Source organism: Phaethon aethereus (genome assembly GCF_964289735.1).
Source record: "Phaethon aethereus genome assembly, chromosome: Z".
Classification (NCBI taxonomy): Eukaryota; Metazoa; Chordata; class Aves; order Phaethontiformes; family Phaethontidae; genus Phaethon; species Phaethon aethereus.
Window position 1 is genome coordinate 10,146,486 of NC_138577.1, and position 22,648 is coordinate 10,169,133.

A 22,648-nucleotide genomic window follows, 5' to 3' on the forward strand; every position below is an offset into this window, starting at 1 on the left:
GGGACAGGGGCCACTTAGGGAACAGTCGTATTTGTTCTCCAGCCTGGAGCAAGTCCTCTCCCATCACTAAATCCCAGCTCCCCTCACTCTGGAAAACTACAAATGTCTGCAGCTCCTGAAGTGCAGACAATAACTGCAGCAACTCTGGGAACATCCAGCACAGCAAAGCTCTCGGTCACCGTCACACGTGCTCGCCTTGGGAAGTTAGGGCAGCAGTGACTACCGCGCTGACCATAAAAGCCCCCTCTGCCTCCCTGTCCCAGCCCCTGTGGAGATGAAAGGATATTTCTGCTAAATGATCTGAGGTAGTGCTGAAGGGAAGAATCACTTCTTCCGGTATTTATTAAATTAGCACTGTGAGATTATTTTGGAGAGATACGTAAAAAAATTCAGCTAGCCCTATGAAATCAGGGAAAATTTACTGAATATAGACTGTCTTTTGCATATCATACTTATTATATTTGAATGACCAAAACAGGGCAATATATTTCGTAAATACTACCTGTTATGCAAATCATTTGTTCTGATCTCTTCCAGAAGAGGAAGCTATTTTGAAGCCATAACACACTGCAGCAGGGTTAATATCATGTTTCTGATTGTCAGCCCCCTGGTAATTCAGAAATAATGAACACTTAGATTTGGGCTTTATATACGTCTTTTTTTTTAAGTTTTGGTTTTTTTCCACAGTTGTCAGGAAGTTAGAAATCCGAACTATTGTGTATTGGGCTTCGGAAAGACACATGAATCCAGGTGTTGCACATTTGTTTATTTTTTTTAATTTTAGTTAAATTTTTTTTTTCAACACAGAAATTTCTGTTTCTGAGCAAACATTAAAAATGTCTGAAAGACCATGCTGATTTTTTTACAGAATATCTTCTGTTAGTTTGAAGGCTTGGGAGGTATTTTTGGGTTTATTTCCCATTGGCCAGTTAGGTAAAACAGACATGAATTTGTCAATTCTGTGATTTTACCAAATATTAGTCCTTTTACTGCTTGACTGATCACTTTATTTAACTCTTTCTATTGCAGGGATACCATGAGGATTAATTAGCTAAGTGTTTGTATAGATTGTTAGAGATAGGAAACCTGGGATATTGTTATTATTTTTATTATTATTATTGCTGAATGAATAATATGAAAAGTCAAACAAAACATCATGTGGTTCAGAGACAAAGATAGGAAATAACACTGAAAAAAATGAGAAGGTCATTGGACCGTTCAGAGTAAGACTCCCACAAGGGCAATCATCATGGTATTTCAGAAAGAGCAAAAGAGAAATAAACCTTCTCTCTCCTCTTCCCTTTCTTCAGTTTTACGTGTATTTCTTTTGGGGGCTGGGGAAGGCAGGCTGTAGCATCCTCGTCCTATTTCTAGCAGAGGTTTTTGGCTGTGAGAAGATCACTTCGTCTCTCTATGCATCTGTTCCTCCTGTAAGAAAAGGAAAATATTTCCTTTTCTTGAGTGTAGTTGCACAACCCTGCTGTCCAACAGCCACCTGATGCCAGAGGCAGCCATCCCATTCCCAACCCCATCTCTGGCCACATGTCCTCACTCCATGCCACTAGGCTGACAGTGACCATACAGGGACCCACTTTTGGGAGGAAAACTGGCAGTAAGCACCACATTTGTGCTGTATGGTTAATGCTCTGCTAGTGTTGTTCCTGAGATGATGCTCAGCAGTGTTGGGTGTGCATCTGTCCTGGCACAAAAGTAGCAGCAATACATGGAGAAGGAGCTGTGTATCAGCAAGTTCTTGCTTTAGTGCAGCTGTGTTGCAAAACTTCACCCTTTGCTGTTTTTTATCTTAATATCCCATGCTAGGATAGGATAAATAAGCTGTGGAGGTGCCTATCCATCCACTGATGACAGAGCTGGCTGAAGTTTAGCCACCTCAATGTGGGGTAACAAAAAGGTGTGTGAGCTAAATCCTCCCACCTCTCTGTTGACCAGCCATCACTACCACCCCTTCCCATGCTTTGGATGGCCTTACCAGTGCCTCTCCAGCTGCCCCATTGGTTCTCAAGCCCTCGATGGGGACTGTAGGCTCATAGTTCTTGAGGTGCTGTCCATGGGCATGAATCACTTTGGTAGTATCTCCTGATCTCCTTAGAAGATAAATATTTGACCAATAGTGAAGGCCAGGTTGGAGGAAAGAGGGAACATATCTGTAAAATTGGATAGGAAAAAGCTCTAAATGCTGAGATGAAGATCATGCCAAGGAAGTAAGAGAAGCAAAAGGAAATAGGTCCTTTCAGCTGAGGAAGGGAAAAGCTCTTCTCTCTTCCCTTGGATCAGTTTGAGATAATAAGGCTGCTGCCTTTCTGATTAGTGCTCTGTGGCTCTAACCCAGGCAGGGAAAATCTGCATTTCAAATGGTATATTTTAAAGTACACAATACGCAGGAGCCCTGCTGCTATTGATTTGCCTCTGGTGGGGTCACCGCCTTACTTTCTACAGCTTTGTTAACTGGGACCATACATTGGACCAATTTCAAAGTGAAAGGAGAATGGATGGGACATTTGTCTTCAAGGGGGAGCTGGGGAAGGAGTGGGATGAGTTTTATTGGGAATGCCCCAGAGGTTTTATAATGGAGACTGGTGACCCTTACAGGACTTGCCCTCCTTTTTTGAATTTCCCTGGAGCCACCCTGGGACAAAGGAGGGAGGTCTATGCTGTCAGCTTCATTCAAGGTGACCAAGTTCCTGTCCTCCCACCCCCATGATGCTGCTGCACTCAACCAGGCTGTGACCATCAGCCGCTGGACTGGGAAGGATTCCTCTCCTCTTTCCCCTTAACATGTACCCCTGAGCACCTCTGACCAAAGAGGGTAGGGCATGAATGGGAAATGTGACTGCAGAAGGGTGGCAGGAGTGTTGTCAAGGGTTGAGATGCCCAGATGTGGTTGTGACATGGTTGGTGTACCCTCTCCAGCCAAGAAAGCAAAGCCAGTTAGATGGGGCACATGACTCTGTTTAGGTATGGGATGCTATACTCCTTCCAGCTCTGCAGGAAGCCCAGTTTACCCCACAGGCTGGCTTTGAAGGCTGAAGTGAAGTGTATGTCCTCAGGGTCATGAAATACAGGGCTCCATCTCATTTCACCTTGCCAGGGGGGTTTCCAGGTCTCCAGGGCATCTTGGGTATCCCCAGAGCACTGAGCATAACAGAAATGGGGTGACTGCTCCCTGCAGGATGCCTGTTGTAGCAGAAACAACTGAACCTGGTTTCCCAAATCACAGGTTAGGGCCTTATTTTTACTGCAGTAGCTTTTTAACCCTAAGCTAAATTTAACCTCTCTGCTCCTCAAGCTCCTAATTTGGTCTCTGTGCGAGTATGGCCAATTTTAAGTGACTGTTTCACTGAAACCCACCTTCAGCACTGATCAGCAGATTAGGATCATCTAGCTCTTCGCATAAGGAGAGAGAAAATACCTTCTTCTTCTGAAGGTATGTGACAGCAATGCATGAATGACATTACACTGCAAAAAAGAGCATGCAAGTTGCCAAGGTATACTCTACAAATATGTGTCTTCCAGTCCAAATTTATAAGCCCTCTGAATACAGAAGAAGCCGAACACTCACGTTACCTGATTTGCAAATCAAGAAGAGCACCTGCCATTGTGGAGTTAACTCTGAACAGCTTAGAGACATCCATAAGCAGGATAAAAAGTTGCATAAGCCATAAATAATGTCACAAGTGATTGCCTAGCTCTGCTGAGTGCAAAATGGAGATGGCCTTTGGAGCAGCGAAATCATTTGTACTGCCTTTGGCAACGAGATGTCTTAGATAGAGCCCTGTTTCTCTTGCAGCACAGGTGAAACACAAACAAAAAATGGATTAACACTTTTCTTTTAAATGGTTGGGGACCAAGGTCCACAAATATCTGCCAAGGGGCAGGTAAGGGGTGGGAATGATTTCATCTGACTATTGGTACGTGCAGCTGAACACCTGTGGTTCCACATGAAGTCAATAGGGAGAAACGAAGCTGCAAATTCATCTGCCCAGAGGCATTCAGGTACAGAAGGAAGAGATGAATCCTGGCCTAGACTCCTCTGCCTGTTATCATGTCAACCATAATAGGTGACCAGCTCAGAGGAAACCCTATCTGTATGTAGTTTACCAAATCTAACAGGAAATGCCAAAAACATAGTCCCCTGCCTGCCCTAGAAGGTCTCTGGTACAAATACCAGGCTGTTACCTGCCAGCCAGGCTGACCACGACACACATAGGACCAGCCTTATGTCACTCTGTGTTTTGAGGTGGGTTTGTTCATGCAGCTCTGGTCAGCTTTGGGGAAACAGAGAGAAAAGTCACCAAAAGTTAAACTGGGACTGTCCCCAGCCCTCTCAACTACGTCCATCTCAGAGAAATGCCGCTTTGATCAGCAGCGCTAAATAGTTCCCATAGGCACAGATCTTGGCCATCATATCTGCAACCAGACAGTTATATCCTCAGCTGTCCCCAGGTGAAAATACCCAGCACAGAAAATGAGATATGGGTCAGCACACCCAGCGCTGGAGTCAAACAGTGTTAAAGATGAATGGATTCCTCCTTCCTCACTCACTTCATTTACATACTTACTAAAATCACCTGCTCAGTGTCTCCTCTGGAGAATAAACTGAAATGATGCCTAGAACAAAATGTACTTCTTAAAGAAGACTCAGCATTGTGCTATAACAGAAAAGATTGTCTAATCACTCCATCAGTAATTACAAAGAACAGGATATCACTAATTAAAATGTGAAAGGGTCTTATGCAGGGCATAATAAAAAAGGGTAATTAACAATCAAAGGGAAAGACACTACCTTACCAACAATCTGCATTAAGCCACAAAAAATAATAGTACTCGGCTTTAGTACAACACTTTTCATCTGTAGATCTGAAGGCACTCTGATATGGGGAGGCAGGTATCCTGTGTCCCATTTTATTGCTGGAGAAACCAAGGCAAGTTTACACAACTCGTTCATAGTTATACAGAAGGTCAGTGGCAGAGCATCCTTTACATTGGTCTCTTCACAGGTGATGACAAGGAAGGTTTCAGCATTTGAATGAGCACAGTGACTTCAAGCATTTTTTAAAGTATGTATGTGTATGAACAGCTAATTTAGCCAATATTTCAATACTAAAGCGAACAGTAGGGAACAGTCTGTTCCTTGCCATGACTTTTGAGGTCTGTTTAATGCTGAGAAGCATATCCCGTGTGCTTAAACAACACCATCAGAGGGTGATTTCCTGGTGGGAGAGAGAGTGAAATTACAGAAAGCAGCAAAACAGAGGTACTCTGGTTCTGGAGACAGCAAAGATATGAGTCACTTCTAAAATCACTACAGAAAAACAGTTTCCTTCTCCACTATTATCATCAAGTCATGCATTACCGGAGCATGGGGAATGAACAGGCACTCTCTCCTCATCCTCTTTCTCCCACACTTTCCTAAGCATCCACCACCAGTCATCAGTGGCATTCAGAAGTCCCTCATCTGGCTCTTTGTACAGCTCCAGGCAGGGTCAAAACAGGCAGCTTCATCCAGGCTGCCTACTCCTTCACACCAGGAGCATTTTGCAAGCCTACTACAGTCATACGGTACACATGAACTGCAACCGCTGTGTGCTAGGTTCAGAGTGTAAAATAACAATAAGCAAAGTCTGGTTTTAATGTAACAAACATTTCTAGCATACATAACCATTCACCACCCTTCTGCTCCAAAACTTTTACCCCAAAATGCCTGAAAATATAGCTGAGGTTCTTCATTTCTGCCTGCAGGTGTCCTAAAAGAAGCAGCATTTTGATCACTTTCTTGAAAAAAAAAAAAAATTAAAGAAGTCATCACAGATCAAAACCACAGGGAAGGGTTTTTCCCACTATACAGTATTAATCTTGCAAAGTAGGGGAGCTCCCCTCTCTTGTGTAGCTCTTCCAGGGGTTGCTGCTTGGTTGGATTGGAAATAGCTACTGTAAACTGGTTAGAAGGTTTGGTTGTGGTTTTGCTTACTGCCCACCAGAGGCTTCCCAGCAGTGTAGGAAAAACTGATGGAAACAAGTCAAGTTATCCCCAGAGAACCAGCTAATCTTGCTGCTCTGGAGAGGGGATCCCCCACATGCACTGGTCTCCCATCAGCAGCCATCAGTGCTTTCCCAGAGCTCGGATAAAAGCAACTTAAACCATGAAACCTCTCTGCCTTTCTCATCAGGGAAGGGCCAGGGAGTCAGAAGGTTGAATCCAACTCATGAGAAAACTCCACACTGGGGAACATTTGGGGGGGGAGCATAAAGACCCCAAGACACAATGATGCACTTTGTCTCCAGTCCCTATAGCGAGAAGGAAGGCTGAGCCTGGGGGGCACAACAGGCATGGTAAGCAGACATCTCAAAAGAGAGGGATGCCTCACATCCTCACCAGGTCCCCATCCCGGTGCTGGTGCCACAGGCTGCCCTGCCAGTGACCGCATGATATTTTTTCCTTGCTCTCTTTGTTCCAGCTGATGCAGCAGCAAGCCGCGATCATGGCGTCGGTGGCACAGGGCGGCTACCTGAACCCCATGGCAGCTTTTGCCGCAGCCCAAATGCAGCAGATGGCGGCTCTGAACATGAACGGCCTGGCGGCCGCCCCCATGACACCAACCTCAGGTAAGGGGCCAGGGTGTGGAGAGGGTGAAGGGGCAGGAAAATCTGACCACATCCCAAAGGAGACCTGGCAGGACATGTCAGCTGACAAGTTCTCCCCCAGTGAGGGTTTATTGAAATGTTGGTCTTGTTGGTGAAAGCAACCAGAAGTGAGAACTGGAACCAACGAGATCCTTTTGTGGTCTGGGAGCCGGAGAAAGGGGCAGAGGAAGGCTGTTATCGCTCTGCCAGGGCTGGGGCCAGCTGGGTGTCAGTGTCCATATCACAAAATAGTTGTAAGGGAAAAGTGCAAGATCTCGCCCGTCGTGGGTTCCTGGGCTAGCTGTGCCCTATGCCAAGTGGCACTTGCTGGTGACTGAGAGCAAGAGGGCTGAGACTCACCAGAGCTGGGATGCAACGGGCTTATTGAGATAAGGGAGGGTGCCAGCAGGGAAGGCACTGGATAGGGCTCTCAGCCATGACCCTTCCCTCTCAGCCTTATCCCTTACACAACTTTTCCTTTGCTCTGATCCAAAGACAGACAAAATAAGGTTGTGGTGAGATGCAAATTCATGAATGGGATGAGCTGTGTCTTTGGGACAGAGAAGTCTTTCCCCTACGGTGAAATAGGACAGGAGGTCCATAGGGAAGACCTCTGGTGCTGTGTGGAATGAAAGTGTTTAGTGAGAAGGTTTCTGGCTGCTGGAGCAGACATAGGTCGACAGCGAAGGGCTGCCAGGATCTGGCTAAGCTTTGAGGGGTCACAAGAATAACATGATTCAGGGAGCAGATAATTAGTCTGGGGTGAAACAGGACTGGCTTTCCTAGGCCTTGAAGGACAAGGAAGTCATCTGTGCAGGAACAGGTCAAGGAGTCAGCAGGGCTGGTAGTCACGCAGTGGCACGCAGCCTAACACAGGGAAGCAGGGCAGCAGGCCAAGCGGGGCCAAACTGTGGGAGTAAAGAAGTGAGAATTTGGACAGCTTTGCAATATACCACTAATTCTGGTAGGGTAGCAGAGGACTCAAGGGTGCATCTTCAGAGGACCATTTCTAAGAGACAGGTTGGGATAGAAGGGTCCCGGGGTGATGCTGGGTGTTCCTGTGAGAGGCGGTAGGGTTGGGACTGTGTTCAGAAAGACGTGCCATACCAATGCACTCGTGAATCTTGAAGCATCAAGCTGGCCTGGAGGTGACCAGCTTGGCAAGGATTTGGGGTGAGATATGGGGGGAGTGAGCTATGCCTGAGCCAGCCATGGTTGGCAGGGCAGAGCAGGATCCGGCACCCCAGAGCAAACAGTGAGAGGAAAGGCGCAGCTTCATTGCCGAACATGGAGAGGTCTGCACCAGCCCTCCAACAGGAAAGGGCCATCTGAGAAAGCAGAGAGAAAAGACGCCTCACGGCTTAGAGAGACTGGGTGGCAGGGAGATAAGGCACGGCAGAAGAGCAGTCCTGTGGGCAGTTCCTAATGCACTGAGTTCTGCCTGTCTGCGGAAGAAAATCTCCCCATTCACACACAGCTTAGCATCTCTTAGCAATCTGTAGCTGGGAACAATGGTAGCAGTTACTGGATCAGATACGTATCTTTTCCTTTGCTTGTGTTAGAATATGAGCGAGGAAAAAAGGGAGAGAAAGACAGATCTCATTCCACACAAACTTATGGAGAGCCAAGGAAAAGTGCTTGACTCAAAAATCTTATACTACACATTTTGAAATGTATGTTTACACAATGATAAATGTATAAACAACAAGTCAATGGAGCTACTGCAAATCCAAATAGAAAAGTGGCTTAATTATATGTGCACCCTTTAAACCCACTGCTGGAAAGATTATCATATTTGCATTAGCTAGATTTGTTTTGTGTTGGTGGGAGCAGAGAGAACGTCAAACAAAGACTGCCTGGAATTCAAATGCTCTCAGGGCCTGGAAAGATGTATCCAGGCAGTGGTTTATGATGGGTCCAGCACAACAGAGCACAAGTTCTTTTGCATATAAATAAGTCTTGAAAATTAATGAGTTCTGTGACATAGGTGTGTAAATACCAGGATAACAGTCAGATTCTATGCCTGCCATGATACCCAGCACATGAAAAATATCCGAACCCTTCTCTGGTGTAAGTTCTGCTCCTCTTCTGATGCACCTGGGATCTTTGATGGCTGTTAAACTCTTATTGTCAGCATGCAGGAGAGGAAAGCTCATGGTTTTTATATGCTTTCCAGAGAACCCATGACTGGTCATTATCAAAAATAAAATGCTTGTTGAGATGATCCCTTGATTTCTTTCACAGTGGCAGATTTTGCACTCTCCTTATGACATATTTTCAATCATGGATCTTATGCACTTTGGCATTACTGCAGATTTACCTTGAATGGGTAACTTCCTTCATGAAAAATCTCTGTAATGGGTTGTGGAAATATCCATTGACAATTATTCCTTGGGTGAAATGTTTAGACTTTGAAATGACTGCTTGCATTGCTACAGCACTCACAAAGCTGATGATAACATGCACAGAAAATGTTTCACATAACATCTGAGCAAGCAAGCCTACAGCAAGCAGGGATTTCTGAGTAGCCAGGAGATATCTGAAGCCTAACATGAATTCTCCTGTTGGCTTTTGTTAGCATTCAGAAAGCCAAATGGAAAATGATCATTCTGCTTCATAACAGAATTTCCAGTCATTGAAGTATATCTTTGTTCTGACTTGGAATCAAAATGAAACATTTCAAAGTTCTCTGAAAAACAGGCATTAGAAAAAGTGTTTGGAACATTAGAAAAAAAAGAAGTGTTTTGATCTTTCCTAAGCAAAAGAAAAATTGTGCTAGAAAAAGAACACTGGTAACCCAGAAGTCCTAGAGGCTTTGGAGGCACTGACTGAGCACAGTGCCTCTGTGCTGGTATCTTCAGGCCTCCTAATCCAGCTGTTTTTTTGTACATCCTGCCTCTAGGAGAATGTATTGCTTGGGACATGGCCATGAGCTCATTCAGGCTCATGAGTTCCCATAGGACCTAGGAACTTAAAGAGTTTTGGATCCAGGCAAATCTAACAGACTGGAGACAGGATCCATCTCACCTGGCTTTAACCATACAAAAGTTAGGTATCTAGTTTAAACTAGTCACCTGGCTTGCTTGAAGAAAATGGAGTGCAGTAGGGAATTCCAGCAGGTAATTCAAACCATAAAAATGTTATGGTGTTCACTGACATTTTGATGGTTTCCCATCAAGAATCAAGTTTATCTCACCCAACAGTCTGTAATTGCAAGGCAGTTAAATTGACACCTCTGAAAGTTTGGTTCAAGTTTTACGTTTCTCCCATCATTGGTATAATCTGGGTGACAAGTGGGTCTGCAATGGGTATGCCACTCTGTTAACTGCACAGCAGGGCTAGAAATGAAATTTCATTTAGACTTCCTTCCTTATCTTCTGCCCTTCCTCTCTCTCTCCATGTTGTAAATCTGTACCTGGTGTAGCTGCAGCAAGATATCTCAAAACAGAGGGGAAATGCACAACTGGCATGCACCACTGCCATTTGTTCTCTGTGGTGGCATTATGCTAGTTTTACTACAGCTACAGATCTGGCCTCTCCAGGGGGGGTTCTTTATAAGAAGAAAATTAAAGAATTGCAATGAATATGCCTAAACTTTCTTAGACATGCTCAAAATAGCAACCACAAATCCCTTGCTGCAATTTTAGAAAAAATTACTGACATTGTCTATGCAAATAAAGGAGAGATCCAGAAAAGTAACTGAAATTTTAACCAGCCTTTGTGATTTGCAAGCTGATGGCATATGCTAAGAGCATTGCCTTTGGACTTCAGTTGCCACCACTGGCTGCCTGTACCTCCACAGAGGACGTTTTTAAAGGCCAACACCAATTAAATAAGCAAAAGGGAAGCAGCAGCTTGTCTTCTCAGAGTATTATAAAAGAGCTGAAATATTGCCTGCTTTTTTGACTAGTCAAATCAGAACATGTTAAAGCATCTCATGCGTCTGTTTGGCTTTCTTAAAGCATCAACACAGATTTAAGCAGTCGTTAGAGTGTGTTATTGGACTAACCCATAATGAAAGGCTGCTATGGTGAAGAAAATTTCTGCAATTTGTTTAAAAAAGAGGTTACTGCAAAAAATAATGCTTTCAATCAGTATTATACCCTGACGCAGAAAGATATTGCTGAAGATAAAATAGTTTAACTTGCCACGCACAGCTGGCAAGAGAAAAATACAATTTCATACTTACTGAAAACTCATTTTTGGTCCCCCAAAACATCTTAAATATGTTGCAAGAAGCACAGACTGCCCAGTAATTTTACACATACATAGGAGAAGACAATGAGATAGCAGAGGGATTTAATTGTCCCCCCAGAAATCTAAGTATTCTCTACCAGTGGGTGACAGGATCCCACCCAAAACATAAAGACTAAATTGTTCTTCTGAAATAGCAGCATTACAGTCCCACACAGGATGCGTCTGGGAAGAAGAGGAGGGCTATGATTCCATGAAAGAGACAAATCTAACCCTAATTTTGCCTAATTTTTGATTTGTGGGAGATCTCTGCTAAAACTCTATGAAGTCAAGTTTGAGCCAAAGAATGACTCTCAAAAAAAGTATCACAGACTGCTTTCAGGCTACAAATCAACTTGCCAAACCTTTTAAGGATCCCTGGTGCTGAGAAATTTCAGAATGAGTTTGTACATGACATATATATTTATGAGGGAGTGGAGACAGAGTAGTGCTGGAAATCGGTACACCCACAAAGTTGGCATCTCCAAGAAGAAACTGAGAGGAACTGCTGCAGAAAGGCGGGACTGAGAATCTGCTTCTGGTGCTAAAGGATATCTGGGAAAGAAATGTCTGCTTATTTAACAATTTAAACAAATAATACTCCGGGGAGAAAACTGAGGAGGATATTTCTGTAGATTTCTGTTGCTTGATGTTAGCTGTGTATCTAGTCTAGAGACTATGATTGCCAAGCAAAAGCTTCATTCTATTGAAGAAAGTTTTGCAACCCTTTCTTACGTGCTTTCCAAATAGAGGAGAAATGGCAAGTGGTCCCTTTCTTTGCACAACAGCTTGGGAGGTTTTTCATTTCTTGGATTATCGGAAGGTTTCTGTGTGGTGGTCACAGCTGTTGTGCCAGTAGTTTTCTCCATGTAGTTATTGCTTCTAGTACTCACCAGCTCTGATTTTGTGTCCTCCTCACTTGCAGGTGGAAGCACACCTCCTGGCATAACTGCACCAGCTGTGCCTAGCATCCCATCTCCAATTGGGGTGAATGGTTTCACTGGCCTCCCACCACAGGCTAACGGGCAGCCCGCCGCAGAAGCTGTCTTTGCTAATGGCATCCACCCTTACCCAGGTAAGCCAGAGCAGTGCTGCACCCACAGCCTCCTCCTTCAGTCTTAGGGGGTTGTCCATATCCACAGACTTCATCTAGCATGATCCACCTTGGAAGGATTATACTTCACACCATCAAGGCTTACTCTAGCATTGGTGTAGTTAGGTCTTACCCAGCTACAGTTGTTATACACTTAAATCTGGATGACAGACATCGAAGGCCTGTTGGAGGTGGAAAATTTTTATGCTAAACAGCTGAGTGCTCATCTGCTGGATGAATTCTCTGGTGAATACGATCAGGACACTCAGCATGTTTTGCTTAAGCTAAAATTTGATCTGAGGTCTGACCAGTTCATGTTGGCAGATCTCCTAGTGGTACTCCCAAGGGTCTTGCTCCTGGCTAGCCTTGAAGGAGCTGTGCTAACCCTGTTTGCACCTCCTAGCACCCACCATTGGTATCTCCTGCTGGGATTCCCCTGCAGCCAGATGACTCTGGGAGGATGAGTCCAGAGGGTGCACATAGCAGCGGACCCAGCTGCTCCATGCCTCAGATTATGTGCACAGGCAGCGGGTGTTGGTCTCCAAAACACTCATTGCATCGAAACCCTGTTGCCCTAGCAAGGCTGGAGACTGAAGCTCCTTTAATATAGACACAGAACGGGCTCAGCTTTACCCTTTTGTGGCACACCACCAGAGAGCTGCTGCCATGATTAGCAGACTGTGACTAGCTCAAAAGATGTCAGCACTGAAGGGGTGATTTGGTAAGCCCTAGCAGTCAGGAATGAATGAGGGAAGTTAAAAGATACATACCTACCTCTGTACCTGTACTTATAAACGTATGGACATTGGGGTTGTAATCACCAAGAACTCGGCAGTTTACAACTCCTTAATGTGCACCTACATTTTTTCAGCATCCTGAGGATTTGAGATAACCCTCTCCTCCAAGTTGTACTTCTTCTAAGAAGACATGCCTCACCATTGCTGTATGCATACTAATAATAACAATCATAACAATAAAAATTTAAGTAAATGTTACTAATTGATCCTAGCCACCAGCTGGAAAAGAGTATTTTACCCTGGGGCACTCATAGATTTATCTAGTCTTTTAGGAAATCAAATACTGAGTCAGATGTTCCGGCCAAAAAGCCCACAAAACCCCTAAGAAAAAAATTCTTTCAATCTCAGACAATCTTGAAAATTCAGAAGATTCAGCATCACAGGGAACTTTATGAGCCACTAGGGAAAATATCACATAATGTAGAAATACAAAAGTCTTACCTAGTTATTGCTCAGACAATGTCACCGAAAAAACCCCATGCGAATGTAGCAACGGAAATCCCAGAAATATCAAGAGTATTGAAAATAAATAAATATTTTTAACTTCACACTTCTCCACCCTGTAAACATTTAACCATGAGTTCAACTTTAAGCAGAATTGAAATCAGGAGGATTACCGTGCTAAAAGTTAAGTATGCATATACATGTTTGTAGCGGCTTAGAGGGATGGGGAGTTCTTGGAGGCTTAAGGAGGCATCAGAAGGTTGGAGGGAGCCCTTAGTGTGCTCAGTGAGCTCAACCACAACAGCAAGAAAGAACTCTGTCTTTAAGGTTATATAAATACAGCCATCTGTTCAACTATCCATCTAAGAAATACCTGTTTGCCAGTCTATCATCTCTCTGTTTACTCATCCATTTCTATGTCTATTTTTTTTCTGGTTTCTCTAGCTTCTTTTAGTTAATCTTCCATGATCCATTATTGCAGATATCAGAGAAAAGATGATCTTTCTAGATGAATCTTAATGACTTAAGCTTTTGTTACTATCTCCAACTACTCCCATAATTAAACAAAGCTTTCAGTTAGGTATTTCATCCATGATTATATAAAAGTCAATGGCCTTAATCTGATTCTTGCTGAGTTTTAGAGAGACTTGCTCAGCCAGCAATTCACAGTAAGACCTTGCACAAACACCATCAGCCAACAGAAAGATTACAGTCACCATTGCTCCACTTCGCTGCAGGCAGAGAGGCTCCTTTCTGCCGGTAAAGCTGACATCCAAATAGTCTGCTTTGTGTAAAGTTTGAATTTATCTTGGTGTGTTTTCAACAATACATTGGTCTTTCCTGGTGCTCAGCTTCCCCATAGCGTAGTGACATCTTAAGTTATAGCAGAGGTGTAAAGGGAACAGTGGCAAGCCAAACACTCGTTTCCCATTTTACTTCTTCCTATCTCACTAGTAAGGAAACCCTGAAAGCAAGTTCCTTTGTAGCAGTTTGGTGTAGGACACGTCCTGTGTTTGCTCTGTCTTATTCTCTTCTTTCTCATGAGCATTTATGCACTCTCCAAAACTTTACTCCTTGCCACAGGCTTTATTGAGGCCCAGAGATCAGCAGCATTATAAAAAAAAAAAAAAAGGTTTAGACATTTATATGGGTAATGACAACATCCACAGTCACATTAGACTGGATAAAGATGTAGAAAGGACACAAACCTTCATGCTTTATGTTATAAGCCAGCCACTAATTGCTTGGGTGTAGAAAGAAATTTTCATCACTGGGCAGCTTATTCCATCGTTGTTTATTATGGGATTTTTCATACTTTTCACTGTAGCATCTGTTACTGGCACTGGCCTGTGTTTCTAAATGCAAGAGTAGATATAAAATGTTAAAGCTGACCATGCAATTGCACTAACATTATGAAAAAAGAACATGCCAGCCCCTATCCAAAGTCAGCATCTTCCAAACATCTTTTCTGGTATATCTCTCATTCTGAAAGTGGCCAAGAGTGCTGCAGTATTACATACATAACCATAGTCTTTCTAGATTATGACTTGCCATATATTGTGTAAAGCATGATTTTGCTCTCAGATACTCTTTGATACTCCACAAAGAACTCAAATGTGGGTTCACACTACTATAACCTGTAGCAGAATGCTCTTTCTTGCCTGAAAAGGGCGAAACAGGAGAATCAAAAACTGTAGAGGTGCGACATCCACATCATTCAGATCCAAATAAATCACATTAATTGTGCAGTTTGTCTACATGTCATCTTTGTGTCTAGCTATAATATTTTTGATGCTGCATGTAAAGGTCTCCAGAACTCCACAATCTTTGCACTATGAAAACAGGTCCATAACATGTAATTGTATTTACTCTGTGGTTTCACCCTTGTTTGTTTTGTTTTTTCTATCTCCCTCTGTGCTCTTTTCTTAAGATTCCCTTTGTCTGGAGCAGGGACACACACGGTATGATTTGAGTCAGACTACTGAACCATCCATGGCTTTGGGGCAAAGGCAAGAGTAGGTCCAATGTCCCTACACACCAGGTGTCCAACCACAGCCCCAGTGCCTGCAAGAATTTGCTTTTTCTGTGGCTCTGGCCAGACTATGGATCCATGCAGTAGCACTAGAATACTGTTCCATGCAAGCATACTCTTTTTGCAAGCCTTGCTCTCACCTTCTCCAAGCTCAGCCAGTACATAACGCATCACAGCGCACTTTTTGGGCCCTTCCGCTAGTCTGAGCCCCTTTGGAGATCTGGCCTTTTTGTGTATTAATCCTTGCCCTTTAGTCTTTCAGCTTGGAGAGCTATTGAACATGGAAACGTGTCACAGCATACAGTGGTGAGAAAAATCATAATCCCTTGTCCCGTCATCTTGTGAGTCACTTTGCAACAGTACAAGGGCGTTCTCCATTTCCACATTAACCACAGTAGCTGGGATTATGCTTTTCTGCTGAAGCTTCTTATCCACCCAGAGCCCAGTGCCTCTCTTGCAACAGTGTGTGATGTACAATAACAGTGGAGACCACCTGCGCTGGTTTCCGCCATGTCTCACACCGACAGCACTCTGCGCTCCAGTAATGGGCTCTGCCCTACTGGATTGCATTGTGGTGGACTGGACAAAATGCTCACTCCAAAAATAAATCCTCCTTGGAAAAAGAAAGGATGAAGAGATGAGAAAATTGGGAGATCAAATGGCAGCAAATGAGAGAGAGAGGAGAATGGTCGTCAAGGAATTGGTGACTTGAAATGAGGGAACTAGAAGGGGGGACAGAGCAGAACACCCAGAAAAAAGTGAGGAACTGCTCTGTGGTCTTCTGCTCAGTGATGTGCCCAGGAAGAAACAGAAATAGACCCCATAGCATCCAACAGCTCACAAACAAGTTTTTTCCTCCTGGGCCAAGGGATGTCCAGCTTGACCAGAGCCGGGGCTGAGTCCAGTGGTATGGCAGTTTTGTGCAGTCTCAGATGGGGAATGTTTTCCAGGATGCTGAGTTCTTCAGTGCATTTGGTCTGGGTTTAGGTTACTGAGGAAAACAAAAGCAAAATTTCCTCGGTTGCTCATAATATATTATAAATTTGTTACCTCATGTACCGTTCTCAGGCACATGGTAGTTCTCTTTCTGACTGCCCACCACTGCCAGGACTAGCTTTACCTCTCCTCACTGCAGACACCACAGAGGTCTCCCCACTCCCCTTTGGTCACACTGTGGGTACGTCTGGGCTAGCAAAACAGCAAGTTCCACTTCATACCCTCTTTGGGATCCAGCACTCTCGGGTGAGGACTAGCTGTCAGTATGAATGGGCAGCCAAGCCTTTATATCTCCATGTTTCCAAGCCACTGCTGAGACTGACAGTAAAGATATCCCCCATGGGTGAATTCGTGTTCTGTAGAAACTCATGTCTTAGGAACTGAACTGAGACCATCATTTCCTTTTCCTTGGCTCAACAAAGAACTATCAGGCAGTAACCAATTTCACCCATTGCCAGCGGAATTCAAACTCCATCTGTAATTGTTATCATTACCCAAGGTAATTTTGTAGAGGAGGAGTTGCCGGCACACTAATATGACAGCCTTATCTGTTAGCTTGTCACTTAGCTAGCAGCACTGACTGCTGCTCCGGGCCAGTCGCTCCTAGGATCAGTCCCAATCATGACAGGCACCATCCACTGGCATTGGGCAAGACCAGGGCTTCACTTGTGCAGGCAGAGAAAGGGACTGACTTACCTGACATTTCAGTCCTGAAAGATGTCAGTCAGGAAGAGTTTAGGGAGGAGGTGAACCAGGAGAACAGAAAAAGAACAAAAAAAACCACTGTAGAAGGTCCAGGCTGAAAACCAAGCCCCAAAACATTCAGTCCAGATATACACCATGCCCTAGAAATGTGCCTGGCTCAGCAGCCCTAAGGCTAAGTTACTTACTATGGGAAATCTTTGGCTGAGTTCTGTTTGTCCACCCTAAATCTCCAGATGAGAGCTTTCCCTTTCATATTTTGTGTCAGCAGTTCCAAAACCGAAACAGTGATAACCTGAAACATCATTATAATTAGGAAGCATTTATTTGACCCATTTGTAACAATCTGCCACATGCTATAAACCACGCTTTACTGGTAAAATAAATAAGTGAAGGAATGCACTCATTAAAAATATAATAACAAGTTGCCATCTTCAATTGTAGTCTAAGCTACTTTAATGATGCTGTGTACTTCCAACGATCATGCTGTAGCCATAATGAATGAGGTTGTTTAAGGCAGTGGCAGGAGCCTTTCCAAAGCCACAGTATTTTCTCCTCCGATCTGGAAGAAAGTGTAAATACAAATCAGGTTCTGTGCTGGCGTTTTCAGAGGCACCTAAGTGAGTTAAGGCCTTGAGCTTTATTTTTAAAGGTGACTTAAACTAAGCTCCCCAAAAATACTGAGTTAAGTGCCTTCATAAAATTTAAAATCTGACCCTGGTTTATGTGTTTATCCTTAGGCAAAGGGAGGGAAGTCTGGTCCTGAGTCTGTTATTGAACTAGTTTGTCACCTTGGCAAGCCACCTCCACCTCTCTGCATTTCTGAGTCTTCTGTGTCTTTCTTGCTCTGTCCACTGGAAGCTCTTCATTGCCAGACACAACTCCTATCATGTTTTTGCACAGCACCCATCTGAGCAGGGGGCTGATTCAGGATGGGGATAGAGGTGGGACTATTAAAAAGTAACAAAGATAATCATCCTGATTTCCAGGGATGAACTATATGAATTTTATAGTAGGCCCATATGTTGTCCCAAACAAGCAACTACCATACCTAGGGATGCCACCAAAAGGGCTTTTCCAATTAACCGGATGGAGCACAGGACACAAATGCCCTGGATTTCTTGGCTCCTTTGATGTGCAGGGGAAGAGACAGTGGGACAACATGTCTTTGACTGAGTGGTGTCCAACCCGTAAATGGCGAAACAAGACTATAAAACATAGGATCAATCTCCATTCTCTGCCGGATCAGCACATTCTTTCTGTTATTACAGTTATTGTTGTGTCTGAATACCTAATTAATTACAACCATAAATGCTCACTTCTTTAATCACAGCATCAGCTGTCTTAATCAATCTTAATAATATGGAATCTGTACTATGGCACCCATGAATTTTAATCTACATAAATTTCTTAAGACCTCTTGCAAGCCTGTTGTATGAAATGATATAATTATGGATATAGATTAGGGCTGTAGAGAGTGATTTAAATTGGATTTAAGGAGAAGGTGAATAGAGCCCACCCACTCAGTTATTTATTTATTTATTTATTTTAATCTTGGCCTTCTCATAGATTTTTTTTTTTCCTATCATGATTCCATTTCCCCCCCAACTGAATATCTCTACCTCTCTTTGATTGTCCTCCTCCTCCATCACCCAGAGATGATAGTAGCCAAGCTGCAGCTCCTGGGACAGGAGTTAAAATATCTCCAGGACAGTGAAAGTAATGACTACATGGGCCACAGCACAAAGTTATGCATCCAGGTGATAACACATTTTTGTAGACCCATGCAGGGAGCAGCACTGCAAAATAGAATGAAATAGAGGGAATAAAACATGTCTGTCAGGAAATGCATAGTCAATCAGGCACAGAGGGTGAAAAGAATATCATATAGGCGTAAGATTTCCTGACTCCTTCCACCAAAGTGAAATCTCAGGGTATCTTAGGGTCCCAACATGTGCCAGACCATGGTTTTGTCTGTCAGAAGCACTGGACCTCTCTGATTTCATACAGCTGATTTCCTTGGCTCTCTCTTACCCGAAGAAGGGGCAAGGACACTGTCCCATAACCCACTGAGGGGGATGGAGGTCCCCTTTTTGATGGCTCAGGCAGTAAATATCATCCTTGCAAAGAGAGAAGGACTTGTGGGTGATGTGATGGTTAGGGGCCATCCTGGGCATAGTGATCACGAAATAACAGAGTTTGCGATTGTCGGAGAAGTAAGGAAGTGGGTCAGCAGAACTGCTACCTTGCGCTTCCAGAGGGTGGACTTTGGTCTGTTCAGGTCACTGGTGGAGAGAGTCCCTTGGGAGACAGTTCTGAAGGGCAAAGGAGTCCAAGAAGCCTGGACATTCTTCAAGAAGGAAATCTTAAGGTCACAGGAGCAGGTGGTCCCCATGTGTTGAAAGACGAGCTGTGGGGAAAAAGACCAGCCTGGCTGAACAGAGGGTTTTGGCAGGAACCCAGGAAAAAAAAGACAGTTTATGACCTTTGGAAGAAGGGGCAGGCAACTCAGGAGACTCTCCATCCTTTATTGGATGCAGGGGGAAACAGAGTGACAAATGATGAGGAAAAGGCTGAGGCAGTTAACGCCTTCTTTGCCTCAGTCTTTAATAGTCAGACCAGTTGTTCTCCAAGTACTCAGCCTCCTGCGCTGGAAGACAGGGAATGGTAGCAGAATGAAGCTCCCGTAATCCAAGGGGAAATGGGTAGTGACCTGCTACACCACTTAGACACACACAGGTCTATGGGGCTGGATGGGATCCACCCCAGAGTACTGAGGGAGCTGGTGCAAGAGCTTGCCAAGCCACTCTCCATCATTTATCAGCAGTCCTGGTTAACCAGGGAGGTCCCAGTTGACTGGAGGTTAGCAAACATGACATCCATCTACAAGAAGGACCAGAAGGAGGATCCAGAGAACTATAGGCCTGTCAGTCTGACCTCAATGCCAGAGAAGGTTGTGGAGCAGATCATCTTGAGTGCCATCACATGGCACGTACAGGAAAACCAGATGATCAGGGTTTATGAAAGGCAGAGCCTTCTTAGACCAGCCTGATCTCCTTCTATGACCAGGTGAGCTGCCTAGTAGGTGAGGGAAAGGCTGTGGCTGTTGTCTACATAGAATTCAGTAAAGCTTTTGACACATTCCCACAGAATTCTGGAGATACTCGCTGTTCATGGCTTAGACAGGTGTACTCTTCACTGGGTAAAAAACTGGCTGGATGGCTGAGCCAGAGAGTTGTGGTGAATGGAGATAAATCCAGTTGGTAGCCAGTCACATGTGATGTTCCCCAGGGCTCAGTGCTGGGGCCAATTCTGTTTAATATCTTTATCAATGATCTAGATGAGGGGATCGAGTGCTCCCTCACTAAGTTCGCAGATGACATCAAGTTGGGTGGGACTGTTATCTGCTGGAGGGTAGGAGGGCTCTGCAGAGGGACCTGGACAGGCTGGATCGATGGGTGGAAGCCAACTCTATGAGGTTCAACCAGGCCAAGTTCCGAGTCCTGCACTTGGGTCACAACAACCCCATGCAAAGCTACAGGCTTGGGGAGGAGTGGCTGGAGAGCTGCCTGGAGGAAAGGGACCTGGGAGTGCTGGTATCAACCAGCTGAAGATGTGCCAGCAGTGTGCCCAGGTGGCCAAGAAGGCCAACAGCATCCTGGCTTGTATCAGAAATAGTGTGGCCAGCAGGAGTACGGAAGTGATCGTGCCCCTGTACTCGGCACTGGTGAGGCTGCATCTTGAATCCTGTGTTCAGTTTTGGGCCCCTCACTACCAGAAAGACATTGAGATGTTGGAGCATGTCCAAAGAGGAGCAACGAAGCTGGTGAGGGGTCTGGAGAACAAGGCTTATGAGGAGCAGCTGAGGGAACTGGGGTTGTTTAGTTTGCAAAAGAGGAGGCTGAGGGGAGAGACCTCATCGCTCTCTACAAGTAGCTGAAAGAAGGTGGTAGTAGGGTGGGTGTTGGTCTCTTTTCCCAAGTAACAGGAGTTACAAGAAGAGGGAATGGCCTCGAGTTGCACCAGGGATGTTTAGATTGGATGTTAGGAAAAAATTCTTCACCAAAAGGGTTGTCAGGCATTGGAACAGGCTGCCCGGAGAAGCGGTTTAGTCACCATCCCTGGAGGTATTTAAAAGATTTATATGCATGGTTCTTAGGGACATGGTTTAGTGGTGGACTATGGCAGTGCTAGGTTAACGGTTGGACTTCATGATCTTGAAGGTCTTTTCCAACCTTGATGTTTCTATCATGGTTTTTCCTCACCGCCCCCACTGGCTTCAGTGCAGCTCCTCCTGATTTGTACCCCTGATCCTCACAGCAGACTCCAGCCCTCTATCCCCTACAACCATTTTCACCTGGGGCACCGATATAACAGCTCATCTTGGTGAGACACTGTAGCCAGGATACTGGCATCTTAGGAGGGATTCTTTATAGAACACCATTTAAACCCATTTTATTTATTTTTAACAACGTGCTTCATTCTGCTACCTCCATGCTTTCGTTCTCTGACAAAAGATAAATGTTGGGCCTAACACTAGCTGAATGCCCCTTCAGAAGCTGGATTTCAATCTAGAGATACATCAGTAGCAAGAAAGTTTCCTGGTATTAATTTTAAAGCACTGGTATTTCATGCTGACCTGGGAAATCATCCCTGGTTTTTGGCATCAGGCAGAGGATCTAGAAAGTGACATTAACAGATCTACTTTCTTTGAAGGACTTGGGAGTCATTTCTTGACTTCTGCCTTAATGAATAAGTGCTGCCTTTGTTAAATTTATATTTATGGCCATATAGTAGGTCATTGGTTTGTTTTATGTCTCCAGGTTTATGGATGGCTATCTGCCATGGTCACCTTGTGGCATCTTGGCCAGGATCGTCTTGCAAAGAGACAATTGTATCTGAGCAGGATTTTTCTTGCAGAGATATGGAAATTATCAAATTAATCTAGAGGCGATGTCCAGGGATAAGGTCCTTGCCTTCAGCTGCCAAATGAAGTTACTATTAGCATCTGTTTTCACAGTACAACTTTAGTGTGCCCTGACAAGGCCAGATCCTCAGTTTCTGCAAAGCAGCCAGGCTACATGGACTTAGCGGGGCTGACGTGATCAACGAAGAGGCAGCCACTGCTAATTGCCATCATTTCAGAGACAGAACAAGCATGCCTGAGTTCAGCCTCAGCCAGAGAGAAAGGAAATGCTGTAAGTGTATCTCCTGAGCAGTGAAGACAATTTATTCTTCTAGCTCTATAAACAGATGAGTGCAACCAAGGAAGGCCAGTTGCCTTTGGCGCAGACACAGTAGATCACCTCCTTTACTGAATACTGCAAAACCATAATTGTCTTATAAAGACCTGCTCTCTTTACCACATGTGCCTTCACCTTCCTCATATTCTTCTACCTGCCAAGACTTGGTCATTTTGAGGGGATCTATTCTTCCAAAGGGGTGTGGGAACTGGTGTATCACTCAACCTTTCACAGACATTCAGTTTTCTTCTGGAGCAACATGCTCAACATCCTGTTTTTAGAGGAAAACAGTTTTGAGCAGAGGTTAAAAAGAATAGGCTTTAGTTGCTTCTTCAGGAAGGCAGGAATAAGTGGAAAAAATTTTTATATTTTCCAAGCATTATCTCCAGTTTCCTGGAGAATTTACTCTCTAAAAATACAGCTTTGCATATTTACTGTACCTTCCACTGCTGATGTCCCACAGGTT

The 22,648-nt window shown here is 44.3% G+C and overlaps 1 protein-coding gene across 21 annotated transcripts in view; it reads left to right on the forward strand.

The window, feature by feature from the left end:
- Positions 1 to 22,648, forward strand: part of CELF4 (CUGBP Elav-like family member 4) — a gene marked incomplete at its 3' end in the record, with an annotated part of 708,661 nt that overhangs the window by 653,015 nt on the left and 32,998 nt on the right. For 13 of the 21 annotated variants that reach the window (XM_082013607.1, XM_082013596.1, XM_082013609.1 and 10 more), the window contains exons 7-8: positions 6,477 to 6,624; positions 11,801 to 11,950. In XM_082013607.1, the coding sequence (XP_081869733.1) occupies positions 6,477 to 6,624; positions 11,801 to 11,950 (298 nt within the window). The remainder of the gene's footprint in view (positions 1 to 6,476; positions 6,625 to 11,800; positions 11,951 to 22,648) is intronic. The other 8 variants (XM_082013608.1, XM_082013597.1, XM_082013605.1 and 5 more) reach the window with 1 other exon arrangement.